Source organism: Motacilla alba, chromosome 17, assembly GCF_015832195.1.
Source record: "Motacilla alba alba isolate MOTALB_02 chromosome 17, Motacilla_alba_V1.0_pri, whole genome shotgun sequence".
In the NCBI taxonomy this organism is placed as follows: Eukaryota; Metazoa; Chordata; class Aves; order Passeriformes; family Motacillidae; genus Motacilla; species Motacilla alba.
The window spans coordinates 6,432,421-6,448,756 of record NC_052032.1 but is presented as its reverse complement, the minus strand read 5'-3'; the positions used below and the strand labels follow the sequence as shown (position 1 = coordinate 6,448,756).

The 16,336-nt window shown below is 54.9% G+C and overlaps 1 protein-coding gene across 5 annotated transcripts in view; it reads right to left on the bottom strand.

The window, feature by feature from the left end:
- Positions 1 to 9,822: 9,822 nt before the first annotated feature.
- The window catches only part of FUBP3 (far upstream element binding protein 3), a 39,393-nt gene continuing 32,879 nt past the window's right edge, over positions 9,823 to 16,336 (bottom strand). For 4 of the 5 annotated variants that reach the window (XM_038156313.1, XM_038156314.1, XM_038156315.1 and 1 more), the window contains 3 exons: positions 13,019 to 13,090; positions 12,189 to 12,316; positions 9,823 to 11,193 (listed from right to left, as the gene is read on the bottom strand). In XM_038156313.1, coding sequence (XP_038012241.1) covers positions 11,185 to 11,193; positions 12,189 to 12,316; positions 13,019 to 13,090 — 209 coding nt within the window. In that variant the 3' untranslated portion in view covers positions 9,823 to 11,184. The remainder of the gene's footprint in view (positions 11,194 to 12,188; positions 12,317 to 13,018; positions 13,091 to 16,336) is intronic. The other variant, XM_038156317.1, reaches the window with a different exon arrangement.

The following is a 16,336-nucleotide window of genomic DNA, read 5'->3' as shown; positions in this document are numbered from 1 at the left end:
GCGCTTTGGGGCCATTGAGCATCACAACGAAATCGGCGGCCCCGAGCCCGACAGCTCCCGGTGCTCTGCGGCGTTTGGCCCTCGCAGCCCCGGGGGAACGGGCTGAGCCCCCGCAGCTGGCTCCGACCATGCTCGGCTCCCCGTTGCTCCCCGCATCCCCGGCCTCACCGGCCGGGACCGGCAGCACCGGCAGGCTCCGGCGCTGCTCCCCCAAACTCCGGGAGAGGGTCCCCAAGCACGGGGAGGGTGGGACACGCTCCCGGGGCTGATCCCCGCTTGACCCCAAGGCAGGGCTCACCCGGCTGCCGCCACCAGCCCGGCCGGTCCCCTATCCCACATCCCCGCAGGAATTGTGCCCAGGTGTGGACTGGGGACCGCTCGTGGATCCCCCGTCTCCCTGCAATCGCAACCATGCCCTGCCCTGTCCCCCAGGGCCGCACCCCGGGAGGCTGCAGTATCTCCGGGGCTCTGCCGCCGCATCGCCCCTGTCCCCGCACCCGAAGGCATTCCCGGGCCAGCCACGGCGCCATCCCCGCCCTGGCGAGCCCAGGAGCTCCGCAGCCACCTCTGCTCCCCAGCAAGGCGGCATCCGAGCGGTGCCCCCAAACCCAGCGCTCCCCTCGGGGCCCGAGCTTTGCCGGCTCAGCAAAGGGTTAATCTTTCCCGGATTTAAACCTAGTCCTGCTGTGTCGGAGCTTAGAGCCCTCTCCTTAGCCTTGTTCTTTTGATTTTCGTGGGGACGAGGGGCTGTAAAGGGCTGCGGGAAGAAGGCTGGGCCCCCAAGGTCCTCAGGCGCTCAAAGGCCGGTTCCCGCACCCCGGAGTCCCGGGAAGTGCCGGCGGGTCTCACCGTGCCCGGAGCAGCAGCCAAGCACAGCCCAAACCCCCAGCCTCTGCCTTGGCTGGGTGTCTTCTGGCCTGGGTGAAATGATGCTACCACCCATGTGCAATAATTTCTATGAATCCAATCAAGAAGCAACGCAGATGTCAGGAACCCACCCAAACCTGCGCTCGCTTTCGGGTCTTCGCCCGGCGAGAGACAGCGCTGTCCTGGAAAGGGGATCTTAACAACCTGCCAAGGATTGGTTTGGGGTTTAATGAGCGTAAAAAATAAGTTTATTTTGTTTTTCTGGACTTTGGCTACAGGAGCCGTCAGAATATTTCAGCCTTGCTGAACATAACGCATCAGGTGGAAAGGTTCCCAACACCGGCTCCCTCCAGCCGCCGAGGCAAGCCAGTCATCGGATTGCTTTTTTTATTTATTTTTTCCCGTTTCCCCAGGAAAACCCTTCAACCTTCAAGTTATCCCGGGACAAAAAAAAATAATAGATGCTCTTGAACCCCCTGCGGCTCCGGTGCGGGCTGCGCTGAACGCCGCTCCCGGCTGCGGGGGCTCGGCGGTGCGGGGGGGTAGCGGTAGAAAAAGGTGGAAAAAAAAATTTCTTCCATTTTCTGCGTGGTTTTAAATATCCTCAGCTGTTTCCCAAAGCTTCTTCCCGGTCCTAGGAAGGTGCTTTGCTGTGTGTTTCCCCCCCCCACACCCCCCCCCACACCCCCTACTCATTTCTCTTTTTTAATATCGCAGCTATCCCTCCTTTTTAACATTTAAGAGGAAACAAGTTTAATATTCATGGCTGTTAATAGAGAAGGGCCATTATCGCCGCCCCATTGTTCTGAGCCCCGCACAATGCTGCTTGTATTTTCATGTGTATATTCCCAAAGTTCCTTCTGAGCGTTTAGTGAGCACTTTAATATTCATGGGTGTTAATAGAGAAGCCCTCAGTATATTGGCATATTGTTGGGAGGTGTACATATTGGTCTGACTCTGAATAGCCACAGTCCTCTTTTCTTTTGCTCTGTTTTGCAGGGTTGATGGGCCAGGAGTAAATGGGCATTTTTCCCCCCCGTCTCCCCCTTACAGAGAGAACATCTTTATTCCAGTCCCAGACTTTCTGGTTTCCCATTCAGGACCCTCAGAAATAATGTCAGGCAGAAGAAAAGTGGAGCAAATCAATCTTTCATGGTCTTTTTGAGACCAATTTGACATCCATGGACTCTTCTTTTCTTTCACAGCCTACAAGGGGATGGTCAGGATCTGGACAAGGTTGGGGTCTGATGAGGGGAGACATGGGATCATAATGCAGCAAAGAGAGAAAAGAAAAGCAAAACAAGAAAAGATTGCAGGGATGGGGTGATGGAGGAAAAATGAGGGTGAATGACAGTGCAAGAAAGGAGATTAGAGCCCAGCAGCTGCTTTTTGGGGGGCGGGGGGGAGGGGGGAGCTCTCTCCCCTCTTCCAGCCCTTCGCATGAATAGGATTTGAACAGAGCGGAGATTGATTTATAGTTATTGCAGTTGAACATTTATTGCTCTTAAAGAGTGGCGGGGAGAAAAGAGAGAAAAGGGGTTTGAAAAGCTCCTTTCTGTATTAAAGAGGTATCAAATGAAGACTGCTGAGATAATATACAGTGGCCAATGGGAATTTGATTTGCTTTAAAATTTAACTCTTGTGGGGCCGCCGGCGATGGAGCCGGGATGAGGGGATGGAGCCGCCGCTGCCCCGGGCCGGTGCAGCCGCGATTCTTTCCTCGAACCTCGCATTCACTGCCCGGCTTCGCTGCAAGGATCTGCGGCGGCTCCTGTGCGGCGGGGATGGGCTGCGGCGCGGAAGGAGGATTAGTGCTTCGTTAGTACAATTTTGTATTATTTTTATTTTTTTTTCCCCGTAGAGGGTAGAACGCAGGAGGGATGCAGAGCTACGAAAATAACCGGCGCAGGGAAGAGCCCCTTTTCGAAGCTGAGTTTTTCTTGCCCTAAAACCGGAGGTTTCTCCTCTTCGGCAGCAGAAACGCGATCGCAGCCGAGTCCCCTCGGGCGCAGAAAGGAGCTCATTGTTCAATGGGGAGAAATACATTTTTAGCGGTGATTGAAAGCTCCCCTCTCGTTTGAACTTTAGAAGAAAGTCCCTGGCAGGGAAGAGCATCCCCCTCCCTCTGCCCCAACATCTGTTTGGAGCAATCCAGGCTCTAGGGCAGAGCCGGGCTCTGCCCCCTCCCAAAGTCATTAAAAAGATATTAGTTGAGCTGAGAAAAGTCCAGAGCAGCCCCCGATCCGGGGTGCGGTGGGAGGGGGTGGTATGTGTCATTAAAAACGATTTTGGATTTGCCAGCGCTAATACGAGGCGAAGGGACCGTGGGGTCTGGGTTCAAAAGCCCCCCGGCCCCGGCCGCCCCGCCGCGCCCTGCCCGCTGCCCGCTGCCCCGGTGCCCGGTGCCGGCGCAGGGCGGCCCGGCCGACCCCATCACCTGCTCCGTGCGCCCCCCGAGCGCCGGGAAAGGGCGGCGGCGGAGAGCCGGGCTGGGAGCCGAGGCGGTCAGCTGCTCCGGCCGCAACCTCTGCGCCTCCACGGGCTGCAAATGCCCCGGGAGCCGGAGGGAAAGGGGGGCAGGAGGGATCATCGCACCCCTGCGGGAGCCGGGGGAGTCGGGGCAGGAGGGATCATCGCACCCCTGCGGCTGCCGCAGGAGCCAGGCGCCTCCGAAGTTGCTAAATGTGTCATTTATTAAAGCATTCAGGGGGCTTTTCTTTGGCGTTTGCTTGCAAACTCACAAAGGCCGAGCTGCTGTTTGGGGGTCTTTTCTGATGGAAAAAGGGCTCGGAGACCCCCGGCACAAAAGAAATCCTGGCAGTGCTTTCAATGGCCGGGACTCAATGAGGGGGACCCTGCGCGGAGCGGGCGGGGGCGAGGGGCCGCCCGGTGCTGCCTGAAAGGCAGGCCTGAATGTAATGGGGAGATCTGCGTTTATTTGTTGGGATCACATTTAATTAGCTTAGTACAACCCTTGAAAGACAAAGGGACCTCAATCTGGATCCAATCTGAAGCTCGTTTGGAGAGCGAGGGCTCCTGGAAAAGTCAAAAGAGAGAAAGGAGAAAGAAAAGGAAGGCTGGGAGAGAAAGGGGCTGGGGGCCCAGCCAGGTGACTGGCACGCGTGAAACAAGGGGGCCTTTTGGGCACAAGGCAGGGCTCAAAAGGGAGGGAGGAAAATAGCCTCTTCCTCAGGTTTTACCTACTTAAACCCCCTGAAGGGGCTGGAGCTGAAAAGCCTCAATGGGGGCTAAGGAGGCTGCAAAGCAAACAGCAGCACTGGAGAGGGGCTCCGGCCCTGCCGCCGCAGCAGTTGGCGACACTCGGTTATGGGAATGTGCCCAAATGTTACCTGCGCCCGGGAACGCTCCCACCAGCGGCGCAGGCAGTGCAGGAGGACAAGGCGAGGACAAGGCGATGCCCAGGGTGAGCCTGGGCTGAGGGGGGCCGGCGGATCCTTGGCATGTTCCCTCCGTGGGGTGGGACTTCCCACCTGTGCCTTCCCCCGCCCCACGCAGCACCCCTGCATCGTCACTTGGGGAGCTTCCTCACGGGCCAGAGGGGCCGTGGCTGGGCTGGGACACCGGGGAGGGGTCCCCATGGGTCCCCATCTGGCTTCGGAGCAGCTCCCGGCATCCCCCATGCCAGTGCCAGCACAGGGCACATGCAGGTGCGCGGCGAGGAGGACGCGCTGCCGCCTCCCCAGGGGCAAAGAGGGAGCGGCCATCCCAAGGTGCCGCATCCCTGGATGGAGCTGAACGGCCCCTGGTGTCCCTCCAACCCGCGCACTGCTACCCTGTCCCTGCTGCCCTCCGGGGGGCTGGGGGCAGTGGGGAGGGGTCGGGCCCGGTCCTCGGCCGTGCCCAGCGGCTCCGGGTTTGGGGCGACCCGCGACCCTCCCGGCAAACGCTCCGGCCCAGGGCACGGCAGCCCCGGAGCCGCGGGCTGATTGCGCCGCTCGGGGAAGGAGCTTGAGGGCATTATTTGCCTCCATTTCACTCTGCGGGAGGCCGCGGAGCCGAGCAGAGATGCTGAGTGCTCTCCCCTGCGCTCTCGCTCGCTTCCTCGCCTTTCTCTCCCCGCTTCCTTTCTTTTAAGTATGATTTCCAGGATTGTTTCGGCGAGGGCGTCACGGCACGCAGGAGCAAGAGGAAGAAAATCACCTTCCCGGCTGCGGCCGAGCTCAAGCGGCCTCGAAAGGGAACACGGTTGTGGCGAATCGCGGTGGCGACTCCTCGGCCACCACCGCGGCTCGGCAGCAGGGCCGGCGGCCCGGGGTGGCCGGAGGGACAGAGGGGGGATGTGGGCTGAGAAAATCTCTGCGCCTTTTCCTCCCTCCTGGCAGCGATCTGAGGACGGGACAGTCACATCCCACCGACGTCTCTCCCGCATCCCACCGAAGTCTGTGCCACATCCCATCCCTCCTGCAGCATCAGCTCCAATCCGGCTGCGAGCTGCGACCCGGAGCGGGGACAGCGCTGAGCCATCAGCCGGGACAGGTGCCCGAGGGGACAGCACGGGGCTGTGGTGAGCCCCTCTGCCCCCCTGCCCTGCACTGCTGCCAGGACCACGCCGGCCCAGCCTCTCCGGCAGCAGCCAAAGCCCCGGGCCGGCTGCGCCGGGGGAATTGCAGGAGCCGGCGGCGGGAGAGGGCGGCTGAGGCCGGCAGGAGCAGCATCCCGGCACCAGCCGCAGCTCCCCTGCTCCAGGGCTGGGCAGCGGGGCTGGACGAGCCCTGGCACGGGCGAGGGGAGGACAGGGGTGGCTGACGGGGACGGGGCTGCCCGGCACACGGGGGACCCCGGCACGGGGCTCAGGAGTCCTCCGGCAGCTCCTGCCCTTCACCAGCCCCGTTCCCCCCAAAACAAGCAGAGCAGCGGCTCCGGCCTCCCGTGTAACGACTGCACGGCAGCAAAGTTCAATATTCCCCGGCGAATGGTCCGGACGGGGAGGCCGCGCTGAGTGACGGCTCCCACAAAGGGCAGGGAGCGTCTAATCCCCGGGACCGCGGCACCTGCACCCCGGCCCGGCCGGGATTAAAGGGGAGCAAGCCGGGCTCTGCGAAGATCAGAGGCTTCATTAGAGCGGCCTTGAAATAGGATTTCCTCAAGTGATAAGGGTAGGAAGATAATCTGGGGGGCTGTTGGTACCTGTCCCCACATCACCCCCAGAGATGCTCTTTTGGGTCACCTGCCTCATACGTGGTGACTCAGACCTGGAGGGAGGTGGCAGGGCAGGTCTGGCACCCTCTATCCCAAATCCTTCATCCCAGGGATGGCTGGTTCCCCTCTGCCATCTTCCTCCATCCCCAGCACCCTCTTAGGAGCCGCCCAGACACGGGTGGGGCTCGCTGCCCTTGGCTCCGGGGGCCACTCTCTCCTCCTCCCAAAGAGCTGTGGCTCTTTCAACTCATCTTCACATCACATAACACCCATTTCTGCTCATTTCCACAATTACAATTCTGGAAAGTTTCTTTTGTGTCTTTCCCAGCCTTAGGAGAGCAGAGGAACGCTGCCTGCCATGGGCACCCTGCACTGCTGCTACCCACAGCAAATCCAGTGAAAAAACCTCCAAAGCAGCCAAATGAAGGATGAACAGCTCCCTGCACGGAGTAAACACCCACGTGCTGCGTGACAGGATACACTGACACTGCAAGATCCCAATTCCTCACCCTGCAAACAGCAACAGCCCTGAAAATCCCCCTGAGAGTGGGAGGAACCAGGTGGGTGTAGGGGAGAAGCAGCAGTGCAGGAGGGACCTGGTGAACATCCACATCCTGTTGGAAAGCTCCACGTTAAACACCAGGAGCTCTCACTCTGGCCAGGCTGCCCATTACTGTAAATACAGCGTTCCTTTAATGCAATTAAATATTAAATACTTGGAGAAGGAGGAAAAAAAGGTCCCGCATCTCGTATCTTTCAACAGTAATTTCAGTCTAACTCACAGTGGCCGTAATGTAGTTTGTTCTCAAATCATGCAAAATTAAACTATTTTAGTCTGTCTCAAAGTCTCCCACTCCTAAAAGCGCTGTCCCTGCTCAGGCTCACCAAATACAGAGCACGGGAGAGCATCAGGGTCATCCTGGACTCAGTGAGATGCTTTAGTGACAGGGTTTTTAGGGCTACTGCTCAAAAGGGTTTGCAGAAGGACCTCAGTTAATGTCTGCTCAGGATTCAGGCTCTGCCTGCAGAGCGGGGTGGGTGCTGCCAGCTTGGGGGGTCCTGTGGGACAGGGTCCAGACACCCACACACGCCCAGCAGAGCTGTGCTGCTGGGCAGGAGTGAGATGGATTCATTCTGGGGGAGCAGAGCCATCGTGTGCCTGAGCCAAGGACTCTGGAGAGGGATTGAGGATTTTTGTCAAAGAACAGGGGCTGGGCACCGCCTGCCAGGGCCGTTGACTCCAGTCCTGCTCTTCCCCAATGCCACACTCTGGAGGCTGAGCCTTTCCCAGACTGGAGATCTCCTCATGGGATCACCTCACTGCCCCTCAGGATTCTGTCCTGGCGTGGCCCGTGCTGGGCTCCCTGTGAGGAGGAACAGGCTGCACCATCCCCATCACTATTCACGGACCCCAAAGCCCCAAATGTGTCCCACTCGCCAGCTCCTGCCCTCAGGAACTGCTCCTGCTCCAGCTCCTGTCAAAGGGACAGACAAACCCTCCCTGCCCCTAAACCCAGTGCAGCCAGGGCTTAATCCACATTACCTGGGGTTAAATTTGCCCAGAGCTGAGCAGATTTGGTTCCTCTCCTGGACACCAAGACTTGGCTTTGAAGGCCCCGCAGCAGCTTCTGGGCTGCACCACACACGGGAGCCAGGACATGAGGAGCTGCCTGCAGCCCCAGAGGGGAAGGTGAGGGGGCTGGGAGCGACCCTCAGACCAGTCCCAGAGAACCCTGGATGCACACAGACCAGGAAAGCAGCGGGGCTGGAGGAGGGCTTGGAGGAACCCAGGGGCCACCAGCTCCTCATGAAGTGCTGAGGCATCTCTGCCTCAAACCCTGCCCCTCTCCAGCCCATCACGGGCTCAAAACATCCGTGGTCTCTCTGCCCAGAACAGGCAGCAATAATGGAAAACAAATCGGTGAACTTGGGAACGTTTCAAGCACTTCATCCTTCCAGGACACCAGACTGCTGACGAAACCCCAGCTTTGCAGGCACCATCTTAATGACAGGCCAAATTTCAAAGGCTTGCAAACTATTTCTTGTGCTGCTGCCCCACCCCCTCAATAAAAGGTTGCATCAGAAAGAGATATTTCCATAATTTATAGTAGGGGCATTTCACTGGGGAGACTCACTCATCTGTACTTACAGATACATTTAAGAAAATGCATCCTCCCACAATCCTGCGCCATTTACGACTATTGGCACAATCTGTAATCCTCAGTCTTCAATTAAGGGACACCTTAGGGTTCATTATCACACAATTGCTCCCTGTGAACCATGCCAAATGCTGTTTTGGCACAGAGCTTGGAAGATGAATTAGAAGGAAGTCTTCTCGGTAATGCCCGCTCCCAATTCCCATCAGCAGCCTTTATGCCCTCCTCTAGCCATTTTTTCCCCCCTCTCCCCTCTTTCCAAGTGGCTTTTACTATCCCATCTTTCAATGTCTCTCTTGATTCTCTGGAGGTATATTTAGAGATGCTACATCTCCTTTTCTTCCGGCTCTCAACGTGCCTCCCGCTCCCGGCTCTGCAGATGGGATCTTCTTTCCTCCCTTCCCCCGTCGCAAACCCCCACGGCTGCCTGGGAGCAGGGGATGGAGCTGCCTGAGGCTGGAGGAGCTCAAAACTCACATTTTCCAAGAAAGGGATCCCTAAAGGAGCTTCGGTTGTTACCAAACTTGGCCTGGGCACAACTAACGCCCTCAGCACATGCGACAATGGCTGGAGCCACGTCCCTCCCATCCCTCTCCTCAGTGCTGCTCCAGCATCCCCTTGCAGGGAGGGATCCTGATGGATTCAGCCACAAAGCCGGGGAAGAGCAACAAGTCCAGAGCCTTAAAACCAGATGCTGCCAAATCCTCAGCAGTAAAACCCTTAAAGGGCTGCAGAGGAAACCTCTGTGTCAACACAGAGCCTGCTGGGACCCTTCCGGCCCAGACAGCGACAGTCACAGGAACCTCCACGGAATCCTCGGAGTCACAGCACCAGGGGGGTGTGACAGGGACAGAGTGCCCCAGGACAGCACCAGGGGGATGTGACAGGGACAGAGTGCCTCAGAACAGGACCGGGGGGGTGTGACAGGGACAGAGTGCCTCAGAACAGGACCGGGGGGGTGTGACAGGGACAGAGTGCCACAGAACAGCACCAGAGGGATGTGACAGGGACGGAGTTTACAGAACAGCACCGGGGGGTGTGACAGGGACAGAGTGCCTCAGAACAGGACCGGGGGGGTGTGACAGGGACAGAGTGCCTCAGAACAGCACCGGGGGGTGTGACAGGGACAGAATTTACAGAACAGCACCAGGGGGGTGTGACAGGGACAGAGTGCCACAGAACAGGACCAGGGGGGATGTGACAGGGACAGAGTTTACAGAACAGCACCAGGGGGATGCGACAGGGATGGAGTTTACAGAACAGCACCGGGGGGTGTGACAGGGACAGAGTTTACAGAACAGCACCAGGGGGGTGTGATAGGGACAGAGTGCCTCAAGACAGGACCAGGGGGGATGTGACAGGGACAGAGTTTACAGAACAGCACCGGGGGGGTGTGACAGGGACAGAGTTTACAGAACAGCACCGGGGGGGGTGCGACAGGGACAGAGTGCCTCAGGACAGCACCGAGGGGGTGTGACAGGGACAGAGTTTACAGAACAGCACCGGGGAGGTGTGACAGGGACAGAGTTTCTCCAGAATTCACGCTGACGCTGCCTTCAGTGACCAGCCCAAGCTCCCCGGGACGCGGCGCGAGGAGCCGGGCTCGGCGGAGAGGGAACAACGGAGTCCAGACGGGAAATACTTGGCCCACAAGACACCTTGTGGGAATTTTATTATATAGAGTGTAAAATGCAACTGTCAGTCAAATAAAAAGAACACTTTTTTTTTTTTTAAACACCATGCTCAACATTATCCAATCGCGGTTCTTTATAGTTAGACATTTCAAGCATAAGGAAAAATAAGGAAAGAACCCAAGAACAGTAAATTCAGTACATTTAAAAACGGAATGTCCCGCAGGGCAATTAAAAATGCAAGAAAAAATAGCTTCAATTCCGTTTTTCCTTTAAAAATACACTGTTATCTGTACAAGAAACACTACAGTAAACATCAGAAATCATATTATCCCTTTTATTAAATCAAAATTATTTAGCGCATACTGTGGTTAATACTAGATTCATTTATTTCTCTAGGTAATTTGACAAATATTAGATAAGAAAATATTTAAAAGAAACAAAAAAGCAGAAAACACCTTGGAATTAAAAAATAGTTACTACCTTTATACGGTTTTATGTTCCACAGTGTTTGTTAAAGGTACTAATAGCAGATTCATTTTAATATTAAAAATAACAGTATTTATATTTCTGAGAGCATAGAAGAAGTTTTTTCTTTTCTTTTTTTTTGTTTTTCTTTTTTTTTAACAAGCTTGGAGGTCTTAGATACATAAATGCAACTAGCAATGGAGACATGAAAACATGTATTGCTAAAAAAATTAACACATTTTTATATTACCCCTTTAGACTCTAGAAATTATACAAACCCTACAAAACGCCCCCCCAACTTGCAAACAGTAACTGTTTCAAATACAGAAATCATACCATTAATTACAATACATATCATAGTTCAGTTTTTTAAAAATGCAATAAAATCAAGGACAGCCAAGATACAAGAAATTAGAAGTAAAACATTTAATGAATTTACATATTTAAGAATATTTAAATACTGTTTAAATTTTTTTTTTCTTTTTAAGATTTGTTACATACCACCTAAGACTTCCAAGCCACTCTTTCTGTTCCAACAGAAAAGATCGAAAATTAAAAGGAAAAAAAAAACCACACACAAAAAAACCCACATGTTGAAATGTCACAGCTCTGGGGTCCGTTTTGGTGCCTGCAAATTCTCTGGCTTCTCTCCAAAAAGAATCCCGGAGGTTTTTTTTGTTTTAATATAAATTTGGAAACAAAATTACCAGCATGTCCATACGTTTAGTACATTACTAATTGTTCCTGATTCTTAGAAAAGTTCAGTATAGATTATCCTACAGCTAGTGTTTCACAAACAGAAAAGTCTTCATCAAAATGTTGCAAATCTAGAAACCTCTGTTACAAAAAGGTTTTCTTCCACAACGATTCCAAAGAAAAAAAATTGCCACGAGGACCTTGTTCTACTGCTCCTGGAAGGAAAGAGAGAGGAGAGAAAAGTTACTGAGCAGCAGGAAATTATCCAAGCTGCCGAGCCCTCCTCCCCCAGCACAGGTCTGTCCCTGCTGCAGCTGAGCGGGAAACGGAGCTCAAAGGATGCTCTGAGCTGCCACCAGAGCCCTCTGCCCTAACGCTGTCCCAGAGCTCTCCTGCTCTCACCAAACAAGATCTCTCTCTCTAGCAGGGCAGGCTCGGGAGGAATGAGGAGAAGCCCTTTCATCACCCGTCCAGGTCAGCCCTGGCCAGCGCCCGCGGCGAGCGCCGGCTCCACCTCGCCGGGGAGAGCAGGGCAGAGCCCTGCTGGGGGCTGGCATCCACAGCAGCCTCTGCTCCCGGGAGCCAGAGCTCAATGTGGAGCCGTGGGGACAAGCGTCAGACCCCAGCAAGGTGCCCCTGGGCTTTGCACAAACTTTTTGCCGCTTTGTTTGCTCCATGAAGCACCGAGTGTGATCAGGGTAAATCTCACACAACTCTCTGGTGCACTGAGTGACAGCTCAGGGGAGACTTTACTCAAAAGCAGGTTAATGCAAATTGTTTTTCAATGGTTTTGGTCTCTTTTGGGACAGGGGGATGGTGAGCACACAGCTCCTGTCCCAGCACAAGGAAAGGCAGCACCTGCACTCCCAGTTCTGGGATGTGTCAGTGCTGTGCTGCCTCACCAGCCTGGCTTCATCATTCCTTTTACTTTAATTCCCCAAAGTCAAACAACTGCCTGGGGACTATAAAGAAAGGCTCCCAGGAGAAACAAATAACCTCCCAGTCCTTTCCCAAAAAACCCCTCGCCCACCCTGTAGGGGAAAATAAGACTTTGATGTTGAGGCAACGCTTCTGTGATCACTTCCTCAGCCACAAAACATCCCTGCTTCACCATGTGAGCCTGAAGGAGAGTCCCTACACCAGGGCAAGGCCAATACACCCAATTGCCCAGGAGAAGGAGCAGAGGAGTTTGGGGAAGGTGAATACAGACCTGGCTGTGGGCCTGAGCCTGCCCTAGTGTCTGCCCGTAGTAGGCAGCCTGCTGTCGGTAATACTCTGCCCAAGCCATCGTGTAGTCCGGCTGGGAACTTGCCTGAGAAGCAGCACTGGCAGCATGACCTGGAGGGAAAGAAGAAACGAGGAAGAGATAAGCAATTCCCGAAGTCCAAGCCCAGGCTTAGGATCTCCTTTTGCCAAGCTTCACGAAGAGCCAGCCCCCTTGCAGCTGCTGCAGACACCTGACAGAGCGACACCGGCTCCGCTGCGTGGGATGGCAGCACGGGCTCCAAGCTGACCGTGAGGGACCAGCCAAGAGCAGGCAGAAAGCACCCAGAGCGTTCCTGCAGCTGCAGGGACAGGCTGACAGCCTGCACACCCCTCATCCTCAAAGGCACAAAGCCTCCAGCAGCTCCATGTCAAAGCAACTCCAGAGGTCGGGATCATGCACTCCGTAACACGGTGGAGAGAGCCAGGCCTGTGACCTTCCACGAGCTCTCCTACCCTGTCACAACCCAGCTCCAGCTTTCTGGATTTTGCCAGCAGCAGTTCCTGCGTGCTCTGTGTTTCCCCAGGCAGGCTGGCTGCAAGCAGGGGCACGAGGGGACCGGGGCTCAGTGGGAGCTGCTCTCCCCAGACGCGACAGCACAATCGAGAGCTTTCCGTGGGAGCACTACATGCACCGTCACCAACAGGGCAGGGCCACAGGGCATCTGGAAAGGACTGGAAGCTAAAAACGGCAGGGATGGAGATGCAAGTCATTGGATTAGAGTTAACTCCTTGTGACAAGAGCCGATTCCTCTCCAGTAAGCCTGTTTCACTCACTCTGTTTTTTGAAATACTCCTCCCATGCTTTGCTGTAATCGGGATGGCTGTTCTGCTGCTGGCTCTGTTGGCCTGTGCAAAGATGACAACAAGGGGCACGTCAGTATGGAACAGGTGACACCTTCCAGCCAGTGACATCTGCCTCTCCACTGGACAGGCCCTGGGTCTACCCCAGCTGCCCAGACTTGACACTTCAGCTTCCACTTTTCTACAGTGTTGGGCATCTTCAGTTCAGGGGAAGCTGAGGAAAAGCTTGAGTTCCTGATCTCACCTCATCTGCTGAAGGGCATGAAGCCAAATGTCACCCTGCTGGGACCTGCTCAAGCCAGAGCACGTGGCTGCGAGCTGCCCAGTCTGCAGTCAGGCACCCTGGGCTCCCAGTCTGCTTGCACTCGGTGCAGGAGAGCTCAGACACCTGGCACAGCTGAGACCTGTCACCTCCACAGAGCTGCCACGGGAATGGCCGTGTTTTGAGTCACCTCACTCATTTCTCAGGGGCTGCATCCTTCACCACTGCTCTTCTCAGTGCAGCAAAGCTGAGGGACCCCTGTGAGCAATGCCCCCCACACCCTGCACACACACGAGCCTCCACAGCATGACCTGCACACCTTTGGGGCAGCCACTCAGCTCCCGACTCCTCAAGGTGCCATGAGCCCTGCACAGGGCACAGCCAGCTCCAGGGGGGCACAGCCAGCTCCAGGGGGGGCACAGCCAGCTCCAGGGGGGGCACAGCCAGCTCCAGGGGGGGCACAGCCAGCTCCAGGGGGGGCACAGCCAGCTCCAGGGGGGGCACAGCCAGCTCCAGGGGGGGCACAGCCCAGGCATCACTGAAGAGGCAGCCACGACATCCCAAACAGGCACAGCTGGCTCATGGTGTCATCTCCAGACTCCTACCCTGCTCCAAGGGAAGCAGTGCCAGCGCCTCCTCTCAGATCCCAAACCTTGGGCTCCACCCAGCACAGACTCCCCGTTTTTGAAGCACCTTCAAGCCAGCACATCCAAGTGCCACAGCGGGGAGAGCCCAGCCAGCCAGGAGAGAGGAAGGATACCTGCCCTTCCCACGCTTCCCTGGACCCCGGTGGGAGCACAGAGACACAGGACACACAAGCAGCAAACACAGCAACTGGGAGCTGAGGAGAGGCTCAGCAGGAGTGGGGAGCACGAGCCACTGGGGACACGGAGAGAGGCGAGGCCAGAGGACACGCGTGGAGCAGAGCTCATCCCATCCCAGCCCGACGCCGGCCCGAGGGGGGCTTTGAAGGGGGGGAAGGGGGACAATAATACACTGCAAGGGTGAAGTGGGTGGAGGGAACAGGGCAGCAGTGTCCTGTCCAGGGGCATAAAAGCGGGTTAAAAGACTTGACCAACGCTACAAGTCAGGACCTTTTCTGGCAGAGGTCAAGGCTGCCTCAACTGTCCACCTGCTAATGCCAACAAAGGACCTCCTTCAATGCCTTTTCTTCTCGGAGAATTACAGTCCACAGCAGGCTGAAAGGACATGCAGCTAAATGCATTTCACAGCAAAATGTTTCCCCGGCCAGTTAATTTATTTAAGATGGGGGAAGTAATTAAAATCTAAATACATGTGTAGGGGGTGGGGGTCTGCCCCTCCTCCCACAAGGAGGGCACTCGAGGCTGTCCCCAGGACGCCGGCGCTGTGACAGGGCTGACAGAGCTGTGACACACAGGCTGCAGCACTCGGGCAAGGCACCCTGCACAAGGCTGTTTTCACATTAAAAGTGCAAAAGCGGGTATTTACCTATTTTTACAACAATCCTCCTACGCCTTGGTGAGCTCCACCTGGGCACCACTGCAGCAGAGAAGAGTGGTGAAGGTTCTTAAAGCATTATGTGTGTGTTCTCTCTCCTCACCCAGCCTGCCTTCAGTGTGCCTGGCTACAAACAGGAACAGGGAGCATCCTGAGCACACACGCAACCAGAGAGCCAACCTTTCCCATCAGGTTCAACTGCAGAAATAAAACACCTGCCTCCAAAAGGCAGCAGTGTGGGACTAAACCCACGTGGGGAAGGGCAATGGCAAGGCAGGAAGCTCCAGGGGTTTTGGGAGCCACCTGAAACCTGACAGTGCAAAACTGCACTGGAGTATGAGCTGCATTATTGGTCATCAGGGGGCTCAAGGGGGCTGTGCTTCCTACAGCAGGCTCCAAAGTCAGGAGGGGTGAGCCTGAGACATGATTATCTGCAGGAAGGGAGATTCTTCTCTCCCCAGGAACTGGTGGGCAGCTTGAGGGGATATTTCAGGAAGGTGAGGAAGAAATTAAGTTACCAAGGTGAGTTTTTAAAGGCATCTTGCAAGGCAAAGAGCAATGCAGTTTTGTAAGCATTTCTTCCAAGGCTCTGTGGAAGATAAAAGTTAAATATTTTTGTGGAGCTTTCCCTGCTGCACTGACTGCTCTGCTTCCCAAAGCTCAGGGAAGTTCAGAGCCCTTGGGGGTGCAAAGCAAAGGAGCAGAGTAACAATTTTTCCTGTAAAACAAGTTAGTGAGACAATACTCTTCTTCAGTACCATACTATTCCACTCCTGTACAGAAGAAAAGTCCACTGAAGCCCATCAGTGCATTTTAATGTGCTGAGACCAGAACAACTGCTGACCTTCTCCAAGACCCTAGAGCTCACAGGGGAAATAAATTTCTGGACTGCAACTGCTAAGAGGGAGGACTCACCCAGAGTTTAACACACACTTCCCGTGCAGGGATACCATGTGCCACCACAGCACACATTTCAGAAGTGCAGCAAGCTCACAAAGCAGCACTGAGATTTCCAAATTTCACATATTCATAATGCCATAAACACTCAAAGGTGATCAGTGTTACAGGGATTCACAAGTGCAATTGCAGGCATTGTCCCTGCAATGATTCCTTTACCTCAGGCACTGCAAAGTGCAGGAATTTATACCAAAGTTCAAAATCTGCTTCATTGCTAAATCAGCCTTAGCAGTGAAAAGGATCTGCCATTAAACCCCTTTAAAATTATCCCTCCACATACCTTTTGGTGCTTAGCTTTAGCTTAATGAGACCAGAAAATTTAAAAATTTATTTATTAAAATACTGTGACTGCAAAGGTCCTTTGGACATTACCACCACCAGCTGTGCTTTGAGATTACCAAGCAGACATGAACCTGCTCTGTTCAGGACAAACCATTCCTGAGCTGTTGGAGACAGGATGATGCAGCTACAGCATCACCACCAGCATTTACAACTTGCATTATTCTGAAAAGGCAACACCCCATTCCAAAATGCTCAATTTTGACTCAACAGACTTTCAGGAAGAAATGACCAGTAGAGGAGCTCTGCCTAAC